This window comes from Drosophila innubila (genome assembly GCF_004354385.1).
Source record: "Drosophila innubila isolate TH190305 chromosome 3L unlocalized genomic scaffold, UK_Dinn_1.0 0_D_3L, whole genome shotgun sequence".
Taxonomy (NCBI): Eukaryota; Metazoa; Arthropoda; class Insecta; order Diptera; family Drosophilidae; genus Drosophila; species Drosophila innubila.
This window is the reverse complement of record NW_022995376.1, coordinates 9,649,942-9,666,779: the sequence shown is the minus strand read 5'-3', so window position 1 is coordinate 9,666,779 and position 16,838 is coordinate 9,649,942. Positions and strand designations below refer to the sequence as shown.

General features: G+C 35.4%; 1 protein-coding gene across 1 annotated transcript; it reads right to left on the bottom strand.

Annotated features, from left to right (window-relative positions):
- Positions 1-23: 23 nt before the first annotated feature.
- LOC117787858 (glycerol-3-phosphate phosphatase) lies at positions 24-1,185 on the bottom strand. Its single transcript, XM_034626477.1, has 2 exons — positions 413-1,185; positions 24-315 (listed from the first exon to the last, which is right to left on the bottom strand). The coding sequence occupies exons 1-2, from the start codon at positions 1,183-1,185 to the stop codon at positions 123-125; spliced, it is 966 nt and encodes a 321-aa protein (XP_034482368.1). The 3' UTR covers positions 24-122.
- Between the last annotated feature and the right edge of the window lie 15,653 nt (positions 1,186-16,838).

The following is a 16,838-nucleotide window of genomic DNA, read 5'->3' as shown; positions in this document are numbered from 1 at the left end:
CATTACATTTTTATTTATTTTTTTTATTTATTTCATTAATATTAACATTTCAGCAAGCTTTTTAATCATCGGCATCTCTTATTTCTTTTTCTAACTACGCAGAATAAATGCATCTAATTTTATTAACCATTTCTGGATGGTAAAAACTTGAGCAAATCGGCCAACTTGGGCACATAGAGATCTGGCACTTGCTGATACATATTCGGTTGGCGGGATTTCTGCACCTTGGCCACATCCTCCAGACTGCTGACGCCTGTGCCCACAAGGAGGGTTTGAAAGCCGCAGTTATAGCCAAACTGGATGTCAGTGTACATGCTGAAGATAGATAAATTAGAACAAAATTAGAAAGATACAAAGGTAGAATAAAATTAAAGCTGCAAGTGTTTAAGAAATATTTGTAGTTCTAACTTACGTATCTCCCACCATGAGAGTGCGTTCCGGCTTAATAATTCCCTCACGAATGAGGTGCAAGCAAATAAACCCGTTGGGCTTGCCACAAGTGAAAGGCTTGCGCTTTGTTGCCGCCTGGATGGCAGCAACCATGACACCAGCGCCAGGTGTAGCGCGACCAGGGACAACGGGAAAGGAGCGATCTCGATTGGTGGCCAGAAAGAGTACACGGTGATCACTTAAGTAACAACAAGCCTTGGACATTTTTAGCATATTGAAACCGCTGTCGACGCCAACCGCCACGGCTCCCACATCCTTATCCAGCTTCATGAGCTGGAGATGATCTCGCAAGGTGGAACCCAGCAAGGGTTCCTCGCCAAATGGCAACGATTCAATGCCCACGGCCTTTAGTTCATCCGCAATACCCTGCTCTCCCACAATAAAGACCTTTCGCTTGAACTTGCGATCCTTCAGATACTTTGCCAATGCCATGCCAGATGACATTATCTCATTTGTATTTATGAGAAATCCCATCTTTTGTGCTTTGTTGCACAAACCATGACACGATGAGCCTGAATGATTTGTGCAGATAAAAACTTTCTTGCCCATTGCACGTAGCGCATTGAAGGTCTCTGGAGCTCCTGGAACTACTTCGTCCCGATGCCAGAGTACACCATCCGCATCGAAGATGATCGAGTCAAAGGTCTTCAGCCATTGTTGTATGCTGAACTTATTCAACGCCAGCAGCTGGCAAACACCCTTTTTTATCACAGTACTAGGCATTATCAAATTCATAACTGCAAAGGCAATAATTTATGGTTTATATAAATATATGAATTTATTAGGTATACGTGTTTAGAATTTTCTATAGCCCAGTTCAATTTCAGTTTCAGCTTCGCAATGTGACACTTTTTACAAAACCGACTTACGCAATTAATTTTTTTTATTTATTATTCGACCTATTGGATGTTTGGATGAGCTATCCTGTTCCTTATATAATGCAATGTTTTATAATGGAACTAAGGAATAAAGTGGACAATTTCTCTTGGTGAAAAACGTATTTACCTAGGCACCCATTATGGCTGTCAAATGACAAAATTGTCGAGCTTTCGCTTATCATTAATTAAATTCATTAGGCAATTGCTCTGTAGAAAACTCAACACAAATAAGAGTCCGCGACATTATAATGAAAATCCTGAGAAGAAGAAGTGCTAAAGTCATTGCAAAGTTAACGTTGTCGTTGCCGTTGACATTGGTTTCCCAGGAGCTTAGACTGGCAAGGACATTGTTGGCGCATTTAAATCACTGAACTTTGCACATTTGTTATTTGGACATTGCAAGTCAGAAGAGGCTGGTCCGGTTGACGGTCTCCTTTTTAGCTGGCTGAACATCGAAGCGCAACTTTTAATTGAGCGCAATGAAATAGGCAACTTAAAAGGCGAATCGTGAATGCGGACAGTGAGTTTTCCAGTGTTCTGTGACCTGTTCAAATGGTTGTCAACGTTGGGGAATGGCAACATCCGTGGCGCCAATTAAAATGGCATTTGACTTTGTTGTTGTTGTCGTGTTTGTTGACAAGAACAACCACAACAACAGCAACAGCAACAGCAATAATGTTCGCGACTGATACTTAAGCATGTCTAAAAGCCGACACTTGTCCAGCCGCACCTTTGCATAAATTCATTAAAACGTGGTTGTCCAACGGCTATTTGGCTTTGGGCTTTGTGGGCTTTGGACTGTGCATAAATCTGCCGCAATTTAGCGGATTTCTTTTAGACGTGTCAAAAAGCCAACAGCAATCCGGTCGAAAAGCATTTCCGCCGCAAATTCTTCATTTTATAACATTTTCCATTGCATCAAGGCAAATTGGCACACCACTTTTTACGGTCTGTTAAAGGAAATGCTTTTGGCCCAAAAAAACAGCAAAAATGTTGACCATTTAAATTTTGATGCTAGCTTAAATTCAACATAATAAAATGTCAATAAATTGAGCTTTTAAATTACTTGAGAATAAAGTTAATAAAATATGATTTCTATTTACAGAATACAACCATTTATTTAGTAAGATATACATTTTATTCATTCAAATACATTTTAAGTGGCGTAGGTGTATACATTTTTATTAAATATAACTTAAACAAGTCTATTTCCAAATGAATGACTTAGTAGTAAATCAAAATAAAACATTAGAGTTTTGCATATTAAACCATACTTATTAAAATACTGACAAGCAGTTGATAACTTTCTTTGAAATTGTAAATTGCTTTCATTTTCCACTTGCATGACTTTTCCAAGCTGTTTATAAGAAATGCACTCTTGTTGCAAGTAAGAAAAGTCATTCAACAAAAATTTACAAGAAAAAATGCAGCAAATTGAATTATTAAAACAAACATTTTTTTGCAGCCTATTGCCGCCGCTTTTCTGCTTGTTGTTATTGTTATTTTTGTTGTTGTTTGTTGCCGTTGTTAAGGCAGACGAAGCGTGGTTGTCCATAAGCTACTCTCCCCCAAAAGCCTGAAAGCCAAAGAAATGAGGCAAAGACCAAAAACTTTTTTATTAAGTTATACAAGACGAAGTTAATTTCTTTGGCGCGTGTGGCGTTGTTCTCCAAGCCTAATTAATACCTTGAAGCGTACAACAACAAAAACAACTTTGCTTGATTTAGATGCTAATTACTGGATTGCAACTCAACTCGGCACAACTAAGGCGAGTTTTAGTTTAGCTTAGAGCAATTACAATCGCTGTCAATTACAAGGGAAAATTTAAGTATTGTCTTTAAATGATTTCTGTGGCCAATGTGCCACTTGTGGCAGCTGCCATTATCTGGCAACAGCAGGCAGACAACACAATGGCAAAAACTTTAAATTATCGAATGTCTACGCATAAATCATGGACAGATACCATCATCAGCTGTCTCTGCCGAGCTGAACGGAGCCTCAATTATTTGCCCAGTCTTCAACTGAGATTTCCTTTGCCTCTGTCATTGTAATTGTCCTGCCCCTTGTCCTTTTGCTTGTTCTATTGCGTAATTCAAGTGATATCGAATGTAAACAATCTCTGTGAGTGTTTGCCGCATTGACTGATGGTCACAATGAGACATGCCTGCAATATTGCAATTTTATTGCAAGTCCTTCTCAGAATTAAAATGTTTTTCAGTCAACGAATACCTAAGTGTACTCAGCTCCCCCAGCACAAAATTTCAATAAAAATGAAGGATTTCAAGTTATAGTACACTCGTTAAATACCCTTACAATGAATACAATTAAACTAAGAAGCCAAGTTTAATAACGTTAACTGCTAGAATCGTTCTACCCACTTGAAAGTTGTTTAAAAATGCCAGCACCCACATTATTGAGCCAACTAAATAGCAATCAGTGCGCTTTGGCAGTTTCACAAAAGGTAAATGCAAAGTACGAGCATAGCAACAGCTCCTTTGCCATTGCATTCCCACTGCGTATGAGCAATGTCATTGCCAGTGCCATAACATGGCCTTTATAGAGCTTCACATTTAACATTTGATGTTTTGCAGCTTAGACTTAAATGTGAACACATTTACAACAAATTATAGCACATTTAGAGCACGCAAATTGTGTGAAATTTGTGCACATTTATTCAATAACTACGGGAAATTATACAAAACGACGAACGCAGGTATCATTTATTCTGCTTAGAAGGTATGAAGTTTATATGAAAATGAATATGAAATGTTTGCCACACTGATACAGCTCTTTTTTATGCACATTTCCAAGAATTTTTAATATGATGAATATTCATTTCATGCACTTTTTGCGACAGCACATTCAATCGATATCTGATTGCCAACATAACATAGTAAATGGATTGCATATTAAAGTGAAATAATCGACGGATAAACATGGTTTATATAAACAGCAGATGTAATATTAAATACTCTTGCATTAAAAATATTTCATTTTGGATTATTAGCATAGCTTTAAACTTATATAAAGTGTTCTTGCATAAATAACAGTCGGCTTATTCCGAAGCTGAGTCCAGATATTAAATACATTTTTACTTATATAAAATAAATTCTGTTTCTAGCTCTGGCATCGTTAGGAAATTTTCAGAATTTAAAGTGTAAAACTAAATTGCTATTCATTCAATCGAAATATGAAATAAAACTATTTTGAGCATGTATTTTGAATGCAGCTAATAAATCTACAGAAGCTTTTGAGGCATTTGAGAAGTTGATTACCATTTGTATCTAAAAGCTCCGTAACTTCGTAGATTAATTTATAATTTCCTGGTAATTATTTTTAGCTAGTGATGTAAAACTACATGGAAAAATCAACACTCAATTTTTGCTGATGCGATTTTCAACTAATTTATCTCGATTATATTTTTACGGTCAACTGAGGTTTTAAAATCGATTTGGTTTTCTCTTGTCACATTTTCAGAACTTCAAACCGTCATAAATTTGTCAAATTTTAACCAATTTCCTTGCGAAAAGTCTATTTTATATTGTTTTGACCTCTAATATAATTCTGCATTAAAATTGAAAAACATATTTTTTTTCGTAATTTCTGTCAATATTTTCATTCTTTCGCCGACCGTCCATACTGTTGACACCTTTTCAGGACTTCAAGCCGTCATAACTTTCTCAAATCTTAACCGATTTTCTTGCGGAATGTCAATTTTATCTTGTTTTGACCTCTAAATTAATTCTGCATCAAAATTGGAAAACATATTTTTTTGCCCTCATTGTCAATTTTTTCCATACTATCGGTCACTGTCCAAGTTTTCCATGCTTTCCCCTTGACACTTTTTCAGAACTTTAAACTGTCATAACTTCGTCAAATCTTAACCGATTTTCTTGCGGAATGTCAATTTTATCTTGTTTTGACCTCTAATTTAATTCTGCATCAAAATTGTAAAATATAATTTTTTGACATCACTGTCAATTTTTTCCATACTATCGGTCACTGTCCAAGTTTTCCATGCTTTCCCCTTGACACTTTTTCAGAACTTTAAACTGTCATAACTTCGTCAAATCTTAACCGATTTTCTTGCGGAATGTCAATTTTATCTTGTTTTCACCTCTAATTTAATTCTGCATCAAAATTGAAAACATATTTTTTTGCCTCACTGTCAATTTTTCCATTCTTTCGGCGACCGTCCATACTGTTGACACCTTTTTAGAACTTTAAACCGTCTTAACTTTCTCAAATCTTAACCGATTTGCTTGCGGATTGTCAATTTTATCTTGTTTTGACCTCTAAATTAATTCTGCATCAAAATTGGAAAATATAATTTTTTGACATCACTGTAAATTTTTTCCATACTATCGGTCACTGTCCAAGTTTTCCATGCTTTCCCCTTGACACTTTTTCAGAACTTTAAACTGTCATAACTTCGTCAAATCTTAACCGATTTTCTTGCGGAATGTCAATTTTATCTTGTTTTGACCTCTAATTTAATTCTGCATCAAAATTGGAAAACATATTTTTTTTGCCCTCACTGTCAATTTTTCCATTCTTTCGGCGACCGTCAATACTGTTGACACCTTTTTAGAACTTTAAACCGTCATAACTTTCTCAAATCTTAACCGATTTGCTTGCGGAATGTGAATTTTATCTTGTTGTGACCTCTTATTTGACTCTGCACCAAAATTTAAAAATATAATTTTTTTTGACCTCACTGTCAATTTGTTCCATGCTTTCGGTTACTGTTCAGTTTTTCATACTTTCGCTCGATTCCTTTTTATTATAGTTTTATTTCGATTTGAAATCGCTTCACTTGATTACTAATTTAAACGCTAAAGCTTTCGCATTTAATTTAAATATTTACCGACATGAGCATTATGCAATTAAAACAAGCCGCAACATGCAACGTCAATCAGTGTAATTTATAACGTAGCTAAAGCAAACTTTAAGCCGTAATTTCCGCTTTGGCTTTGGCATTGACTCCGGAATGGATTCATATCTGTATTCCGTATTTCTCCTTCTCCCCCTCGACGCATGTGTGTTTGTTTTTGTTTTCAGTGTGCTGTTTTTAGCTTTCTGTTGGCATTCCCATTTGCATTCGTGTCCGCCGGCGACTGGCCGCACAAACTGCCGTTCATTAAAACCATAAATCATTTTAGCCACACACACATGGATCAGGATACAGAGAGGGGAAGAGCGGTAGAGGGGGATAGAGATTGGCCAACAGACTGTGATTTAATGGCTCGCCAAATGGCCAAGTTGCAATTTTTTCCATTGAACAAAGCAAACTGCGTCAAATGGTCTTGGTCTTAGACATCATGCTAGTCCCTATCTAATCAGCCCACCGCATGTACCACATGGCGTATGAGTATTGACCCACTTAACTAACAGGCAAGGCTCCAGTTTTAGCCACGGCCAACATTATTGGCAATTTAATATAGCAAATTGTGCTCCTGTTGCGAATTGTCTTTTCTACTACACTTTTCGTATAAGTCAATGCGCACATCCGCAGTCGCATCCGCATCCGTGGCTACATCCGTCGTCCCGCCATTTTGCCCCTGCTCCAACCAATCATCGTTAATCAATTAACTTTGGCGCTTTCAACATGATTGCTCGCAAGTTTCTCCAAGTCAAGACAATCCCCCCTGGCATGCACCAATTTAATTAATGATCAAGTGTCAACAAAAAGCGGAACTAATCTCATATATCTATTATTATATTATAAATGTTTATGTGTATATCGCGAGCGTATTGAGTTTCATTTGGCCAAATAGTAAATTGGCAACACGTGGACAACTTTTTGCCAAGGCAACTCAGCGACATCCCAAACCCAAGACGACTATAGATTGAAATAATTGTTATAATATTATTTGTTTCCATAACCTTAAGTTGATAAAGTCAGGTTGCCGCAGCAGGTAGCATTAGCAAAGCAACGCCTCAAGGTGACCATTCAACAATGCGGCAACTTTATTTTCAATTCCTTACTCTTGCATTTTTGTATGTTTATACCTGTTACTTCAAAAATAAGTAAAAGGGTATATTGTGTTCGTTGGAATGTATATAACAGGGAGAAGGAGGCATCTCCGACCCCAAAAAGTATATATATTCTTGAGCAGCATCAACAGCCGAGTCGATAATGCCATGTCCGTTTGTCCGTTTGTCCGTCTGTCCGTCTGTCCGTCCGTGTGAGCACCTAGATCTCAGAGACTATAAGAGATAGAGATACCAATTTTGGCACACAGATTTCTATAGACCCTACGCAGCTCGAGTTTGTATTAAATTTTTGACACGCCCCCGCAAATCGTGAAAAGGCACCACACCCACAGTTTTTAAGATAATATGGTTTTTATGGTTATTAACGTTATATATTATTATTATCTATAATCTCACTTAACCTCCTCAAGATCGGACAAGTAGAACGGGAGTAATAGCTGACCAATGTCTTAATAAAGTTATTATTTCAATACAATCACCAAAAAGTTTGCAGTAAATTTTAATTTCTTTAAAGTACTTTTATATATATTGAAATAAGTAACGGGTATCCTATGGTCGGGATCTCGACTATAGCCTTTCCCACTTGTTTTTTTTTCTCAATTTCTTGTCTTTTCTGTTGAAACCTTTTGAGACTCAAAAGTTATGTGCAGATTGGCAGCTCTTTGCCTTTTTATCTCTATATTTTTACTTCTTTGATAATGCGTTTTAAGCTTGTGGAAATTAAAAGTTTTAAACAGATTGGCTGCACTCTAATACTAGACTAAAGTTGTCAGCGTCAGGCAAGTTTAAAGCACACTGCTTTAAGAGAGACCAGTATTAAAAACTTAAGAAAAGACAAGTGTAGATTATCAGTACTTATCTACTTTTAGGGAGACAATTATTTCTTACTTTGGTAAGTCAATTAGCAAATAAATCGAATTGTACTTCTAGATTAACATTTTTTCCACATTAAAAGAAAAGCTTTGAGTAGATTGATTATAATATCCATCTTTAAGGGTAACCATCATATAAAATTATTATGACATTTTAGTACGAAATTCAATAGATTGTATTATAGAGCATGTCTCTCCTTTAAAAACAGTAGGTCCTACTATTGCCATATTATATTTCCCTTAAAACAAGTTAAAAACAAAGTGGGCAGTTCTCTCCCTTAACACCCGCCCTCTCACTTTTATTGATCATTTTCTTGCAAGTGGGAGCAGTTTCCTGGCATATTAATGGCGACTTGATAGAACGGAGGCGGTTGCATCTATCGGCAAAGTTTCAGTGCCTTTACCAAGACAATTTATGAGCTGAGTGCATTTATCTGGCAATTAAAAAACTGGGAAAAGCCCCTCTAAATGGTGATTTATATGCAAGTGTACACAGTATCCCACAAGAATAGCAGAGCTCTGCTTAATGTCACATATTTTATGACCCAATCTCTCGTTTATATATATAGTAACAATGACCTATAAATACCATAAGTACTTTGTATGCGCATACTAAATGTCAATCTGACAGTTACTTTATTGTATCACCACTTAAACTGTACTTTAGGACCTTGATATGAGCTTGTCTATTATGAATGCATGTAATCGGTTGCACATTGTTCGTATCTGTGACATGTTGCAGTTGCCAATATAGTGCACTAATTAAAAGACCGGTGTCTTAAACCAAGAATTTTAGTTTTAAATGTTTTAGTTTTAAAATAACACAATTTAAAAAAAAAAAATTTTATAATTTTTGTTGCTTTATTGTCCCAAAATGTCTTCTATAGATAACTTAAATGCTCCCAACTTGCCACAAAAAAAAACATTAAGTAACATCATGTGGCCAGGCGGAATTTCTAATGCACTCGACACTTAATTGTGCCATAAATAAAGAGCACTTTATTTGTACAACGAGTTGGACACTGTGAGGCTAGAGATGACAATATCATACCAAAAATTGGCGTTCTAGCCAGAGTACAGTTCATAGCGTAAGACAAGTTAGTAAATAAGATTAATTAAAATTCCACGAATCTGCATTACATTCTCCACAAATCGTGTAAATCGAAAGTCAACTTCCAGGAAGCAGCTTCAATAAACAACGAACTATCCGTATTCCTGGAAATAGAAATTGTGCACCTTGCACTTCATTTAACTTATCGTTGATTGTGCAAAAATATTTCAAAGTTTACATAAAAAATGTATAAATGTTTTTCTGATTGATTAAATCTCTGACATAAGCAAAAATTTTATTTAAAAAAATTTTTCATTTTTATTGCTGCATTACAAATTGCAAACAGATTTTAATTAAAAATGTTTGTTTAACTAAAAAAATAATAATATATAAAGAGATTGAGTTAAGCATATCCTGTACGCTGACAACGAAAACATTTCGATGGTAGAATTTTTTTAATACTTGCAATTAAATTCATTTTATTCTTTGACTATTTACAAATTTTAAATTAATTTTTTAATGAAATTAAAATTGTTTATTTACAGGGTATTTTAATTTTCTTTATCCTAGCAACAGTTACAATTTCTTGCTTTACAACAATTTCGTTGAACAAATTGTTGAATACTTAATTGAAAAAATGTATTTGTTTCAGTTGGACACGCAAAGCTAATGAGAAAAAGGACCAAACAGCTTAAGTTTTGGAAGAGCAACAGGGGAAGCACCACCTGCACCACCAGCCACTGACCCACTTAAGCAGTGGTGCAAGTAATTAACAAAGTTTGCATATAACAAAAAGCATGGTCAGAATGGAATCAAACTCTTAATGTATTGGCCAACTTCTTGCGGGACTTCATTCTGGGTAAAAGAAACAAAACACTCGTTTGGCTTGGCAGCAAATTAACGACCGTTTGGCCATGATGAACAGCTGGCAAAGTTGCCCAAAAATACAAACTGCTCAAGTTGCAGCTATATGCATGTTAGCCGCTTTTAAAGTTGTCTAAGCATCTTAAGTTGCTTAAGATTTAGTTAGAAAGAAATGTTTTAAACGACAGGTACTTAGTTGACTAACAGGAATACAACCAACAGCTTAGCAACTGATTAAAAATTCTTTAAAAACTTGCTCACAGCATGCAGAGCAAAAACATTTTTAATTTGCATTTTCTGAATGTTGTTCGCTGGAACTGCAAGCTCTGCATCAGCTGCTGTTCATTTAATCAGACGTAGGGCACAACGGGAGCAGACACAGAAAAAGGAAAGGTAGAAAAAGAAAGAGAAGGAGAAAACTAGAGATAGATAGAGGGAGCGAGACAGACACACACACACCCACAGGTAGACAGTGACAAACTACATGACGCTGAAAATTAAAAAACCGAACTGTTGATGTCAAATGGCAGGGACCCAGTTCACAGTTCAGGCTCTGGCCCAAGGTACAACAACAACAACAATATAATAACACAACATTGGCATTGAACTAATGAAAGCTACAGGCGCTGAAATGACACGCCCCCATTTCCCCACACACAACCAGCACTTCTCTATCCTCCTACTGATGTGTCATGCCAAAGGGTTATTCAAATGAACAATTTCACACATGTGTGAGTGTCGCCTATGTATGTGTGTGAGGTTGTGTGCGTCTGCATATGTATGTGTTTTTCACAAGCGACAATATACGATGGCTGCTGAATATTGACTGTCTCACTGAATCCCTGACATCTCATACACCACTTGAACTCATTCCCAAACTGTGTGCGTTCCGCGACCATAAACGTTCCATCAGGGACGTACTTATCATCCATTTGATAACAAAACTTAATACCTGCCTTTACTAAATTGATTCCCTTGGGGATGCTTATTTTTATCAGCTGTTCAATGACATTGCTCAAAATAAAAAATTTTGATTTAGAAACTAAAGAACTTTTTTAGTTTTCAAAAAATATTTCCAATCAATATTTCATGGGTTTTTTTTTAAATAAAAATATTATATTTGTATTGTATTCCCAAACGCAGAATTAAATTAAATACTGTCTCATTTAGTTTAAGGACAGCTTAACGCATTTAGCTAAAATGTATTCCTATCCAGCTAATTATTTATTTAAAAATTGTAAATTGTATCCTCAACCGCCTAATTAAATTAAATAGTGTAACTTTAGTTAACAGACTTCACATTTACATGAAATATATTCCTTTCCCGCAAATTTGGGCGCCACCTTTCCTCGCGCTGAGCCGCTCCTGTCGCTGACTCTGTTTGGTTGCCCGCAGCGTTCACTACGCTAGATTTTAGTCTGTATTTACAGTTTATGACAGTTTGAAGCAGTTTTTGTCGCAAAATAAAGTTTATTTTTGTACATTTTAAGCCGTGCAACTTATAGAGCTTATCGACTTTTGAGGTCTCAAAATACAGCACTCTAATTGATCTAAATTTCCAACTGCAGCTTAAGTAATTACAGAAACTTAAACAAAGCTGCTTAAAATTCACAGCAAAGTCATTGACTCTCATCCAAAATATATTTTAAGACACTTAACAGTAATAGAACAAGTCTGCTTTAATAAAATAGATAATATTTTAAAGCGTGAGTAATGGCATAAAGTTTTTATTGGCTCTGACAAAATGGAATTTAACGCAAAAATCGACATTTTTTGTTGAACTTTAAGTGACAGGAATCAACTTGACCGTTATCATAAGCCCGCCTAAAAGGGTTACGAAAACTGTCAATAATAATTATAAATATACGCAGAAATCCATACTGTTGACCTGCATCAAACTGTGGGGCATTTAAGCCTGTGGGAGTTACGAACCAAAAAATATTTATATCGACTGAATACTTAAATAATTCTGAGAATAGCTGCTTTAAGCAGACGAAAGAACAATATTTATTATTTATTTTATTTGAAAAGATAAAACCCTTTTCAACTCATTTATTTATTTGAAAACCGTTTACTTATTGTTGCTCAACTGCTGCATGCTTCAATTTTCAGTAACTTTGTTACATCTAGCTTTGAGCATAAAGCTAAATTTTTTTATTGATTTTCATGGCAATTTGTGTCACATTTCCTTTTTCTTTTTCAATTTCAATTACAATTGTTTTTATTTCAATTCTTGTTCAATTTCTCAGCTATTTTGTAGCAATTGTCTGGCTCTATCTCACTATCTATCTCCTCCCTTGCTGTCTTTATCTTTTGTGTAGTGCACTGTAAAATGCTCATGTAATAGCATTGTTGTGTTAGATTCAATTTAAGGATTCTATTTGTTTGACCGTTGGTTAGCATTGATTGTGCTGACATTTCACTTGAGTTTGAGTGCGTTTAAGGACCAAAATGCAACTGTTCACTTATCAAATTGTCATCGTCATTAAATGGCAATTAGTCAGGACACGGCAAAGTCAACAAACAAGCTGCAAGCTGGCTGAATTCTGTTCCTGATCGGCAGTCATCAATTTACCGAGCAAACTTTGAAGCGGAAACACGCGTCTTTTTCTACTGACTTTTACTTTGACTGGCTTTGCTGACAGCGAGTATCCTTCCGCTACCTTTCCCCCTCTTCCCCTTTGAGTCAGCTCCTTAAAAGTCTCCCCTGTGCATTGCTTGAGCTGTTTTTCAGGAAATGAGCAAAAACGAAATTGACTTAAGCGCAGCTTTTCGTCAAACCACCGTCCCGTCCATTAGCCATGTCCAAGACTTAGTGGTCAAGTCATTGACACTGTCATTGTTGTTGTTTTTGTTGCTACTTTGCAACTCTCATTGAGTGGAGACAGCGCTGCGCTAAAGTCAATCAGCTTAGTTGATTCAACGTGATGGCAACTCCCTCGAAATTCGGGTGGTCTGACCAAACTTGTAAAGCCAAAACCGTTAGCCACATTTCTGTTGTGGCATGCAACCAACCAGCAGATTTCTTATTACCAAATTGCCAAAAGCACAGGCAGCCAAATCGTTGGATCCTTTTTTCCCTCCTTTGCATAAGTCCTAGTGTGTATAGCAACGAGACGTTTACGTATATGAAAGTCAAATTTGCATATACTCAAAATCATATCTCAGATCTATTGAGAGAGCTATTTTTAGTTTGGCCCAAAAGTGGCAACAGACGTGCAACTTAAAGTCAACTTACTTAGGAAACCACACACAAAATGCAAACAACCATAAAAAAAATCCAAAGAAGAGAAAGCAAACTAGTAGAGTTTGTTTGACTTCAATATACCCGATATATACTTACATTCCACATTCTTACATAATAATAAGAATTTAATTTCCTTCTCCTAAAAAAGTGGAAGCTCTATATTGATTTTAGACCCATGGTATTTTGGGCAATTCTTCTTAGAATTCAATGTAGCTTACAATTTTCAGAACCGCTTTGTCGCGAGAAAAATTTACCCACTCTAGTGTATATACTTTATAGGGTCCCTTTTTTCCGGTAACATATATTTGCAACAGTCTGTAACACATATTTTATACGAGAACAGGGTATTAAAGTACAGCTAATACACCAGCAGCGAAATTCCACACGCCACAAGCAACGAATTTCAAGTACAGAGAACTAAAAGCTATGCAGTGTGATTATGAATGTAGGAATGAGTATGAATGTAGAAATGAGTGCTAGTGCGAGTGTGTGTGTGTGTGGCTGCGAGAATTTGTGCATTGCTGAACATTTCTCTTGAATTATGAACCATTTTCCTGTGATGGAACGCAAAATTGAAGCAAGAAATTCATTTAGCAACATGAAACGTAAGAACATTTCATATGAACTTATGTCATTTGAAATACTAGCAAATCATACAATTTCAAATGAATTTCACAGTGACTTATTCAATTGTTACAGACTCTAGAAAGTAGCTGATAGTCGAGATTGCTTTTGTAGATACTCTACGATTTGCCACAGAGCAGCTTCTGGCAGTCTTATGCAAGTGCAGCTGTCTATACACTCCAGAGGGATTAAATGTCGAAAAGTGGAAATGAACGAGGTTGAGGATTCAAAATTTCATCAGAAGAGGACTTTGTGGGTCCTATTGATGTTCACTCCCATTGGATCCTGCTTTTAACGTAATCATAGTTCGTGCGAATAGAATATCTGACTAATTGATGTTTGCAGCTGGCAATTTTAATGAAAATGTGCTTTGAAATTATGAAGACTAATGAGAAAATTATCTAACAATTTTCAGACTATAGACTTAGCTTATGTATTGTCTCTTAATGCTGATTAGTAGCTATATTTTGCCCCTTTCAGTCGTATTATAATTACAGCCTAACTAATCATTATATCAGTATAGGTGAAATCAGCTAAGCAATGCGATTATATACACTCAACTTTAATAAACATCTGCCTGAACTTTAAGTAAATACACGTTTGAACCGCTTGGGAATTAGAAGCACAGATGCTGTAGAAATTCCTTTTTGGCATAGTCGTAGTTTTTAACTATGTTTATGGCTAATACTTAATTATTATGCTACCAGTTGTTTTAAGGATTAGAAATTTCTTAAACTTTAATGCCAACTGCAAGTTTTACAAACTGAGTTGACTTTACCCTCACACACAAACACACAGAAACTCACACACACTCATACAAAATCATACACCCCAAAGATACACAATTTTTCACACAATACGTGACCATTTACGTGGTTGCCAAGTCTTTATTATTATTATTGTTGTCTGTGTGGGAGTTGTTATTGTTGCGCGAGAAATGGAAAAGGTGAAAACAGAAAGAGAGTTGGGGAAAGGGTTCCAGTTTACGGTTGAAGTACTTTTTGTATTATTGGCTAAAACAACTTAGCAACTGCATTTAGCTGGCTCTGTTTTCACAGCTCGCCAGGCTAAGGGAAATGTGCAGAGACTGCAACGGCGCTTTTCAAAATGTCAGAAGTGCGTGGGACAAAAATGGAAAATGGCGCCAATGTCAAGGCCAGTAAAGGTTATGCGGCCAAACAACCAATGCGTTGACATTTTTCTCTATTCTCTTTCTTTAGTTTTTGGTAGTTTTTGGGCATTTTTGTGGATTTATGCAACATTTGTTATGTAGCGACATTTGTCAGAACCCTTGAGAGCCACACAAATCGTTTTTGCCAAGGAAAATCAGTTTGAGGCAAATGTGAAGCAAAGCCAGAGAAAACATATTTGCGTTGCTGTTGTTATACATACATATACATATCTGAGTTGAGCTGATGACATGGCCAACAAATCGTAAATTCGATAAAGGAAATTAGAAGGGAAAGACATTCAAATTGAACGTTGCAAAAAACAAACCAGCCACAGTGGTCACAAACAGTAAATAAGCTTTTAAATATGTATTTGATAAATTGTTTCAATGATTATTTAAAAAATTAATTTTAAAATTGAAGGGTAAACGAAGGGCTAAAATAACTAAATAAAATAATTTAATTGCTTTTGAAAAATTAAACTAATGAAATGAATTAATTTTTAAAATAACAATATTAATTATTATTATATATCCCACAAAAAAAACCTCTAAACGAGGTAAAAGTCTAGTGACGAAAGCAATTTCTAGACCCAAAATTTCTGATATCCAATTTTGTGACGAACAAAATTCAGTTTAATCTAAAAATTTTAAATAAAAATATAAATTAATATAAAAAAACGAAAATTGGCATGCGGCACTGTGAGTAAAAGGGTGATCTTCTTTGTACATAAAAATAACTTTTTCGCAGTGCCGAATGCCAATTTTCGTTTTTTATATTAATTATATTTTATTTAAAATTTTAGATTAAACTGAATTTTGTTCGTCTAAAAAGATATCAAAATTTTGTCTAAAATTGCTACTAATTTACCTCGTTTAGAATTTTTTTGTGATATCAGAAATTTTGCAATTGCTTTCGCTTTTGACATTGTAACTTTATCATTAATGCAGGCAAAAGTAAAATATAAAATTTAGTTGTTGAACGTATTTCATATTTAAAAAATTTTTTTTCTTTAATTATAAAGAAAAACTAGAGGGCCCCGCCCCCTGCTCGCTTTGCTCGCGTTGCTACAGCTGAGCATACTATACTGTCGGAGACCTCGTACTTACTATGAAAAAAAAAGTTTTTCATACTAAGACTTGGATTTCACCCGATCGGTCCTATGACAACTATATGATATAGTGGTTCCGATTAGAACCAACTTTGTTCAGGATATATAAGTCTTAAATAAATGCATATTCTATTAGTTTGGTTACGATATCTAGTAAAATAAAAAAGTTTTTCATACTAAGACTTAATATTGGACCGATCGGTCCTATGACAGCTATATGATATAGTGGTCCGATTTGAACCAACTTTGGTCAGGACATATAAAACCAAGTTAAATGCATATTGTATTAGTTTGGTTAAGATTTCTCATTAAGCAAAAAAGTTTTTCATACTAAAACCTAATTTTTACCCGATCGGTCCTATGACAGCTATATGATATAGAGGTCCGATTTTAACCAACTTTGGTCAGAATATAAAAAACCAAGTTAAATGCATATTGTATCATTTTGAGATATCTCATAAAACCAAAAAGTTTTTCGTACTAAAACGTGATTTTCGACCGATAGATAAATGTATTTATTCACTTAACAGGTAATATCTTCCGAACCCCTCAACCAAAATTTATGTTTCATATAC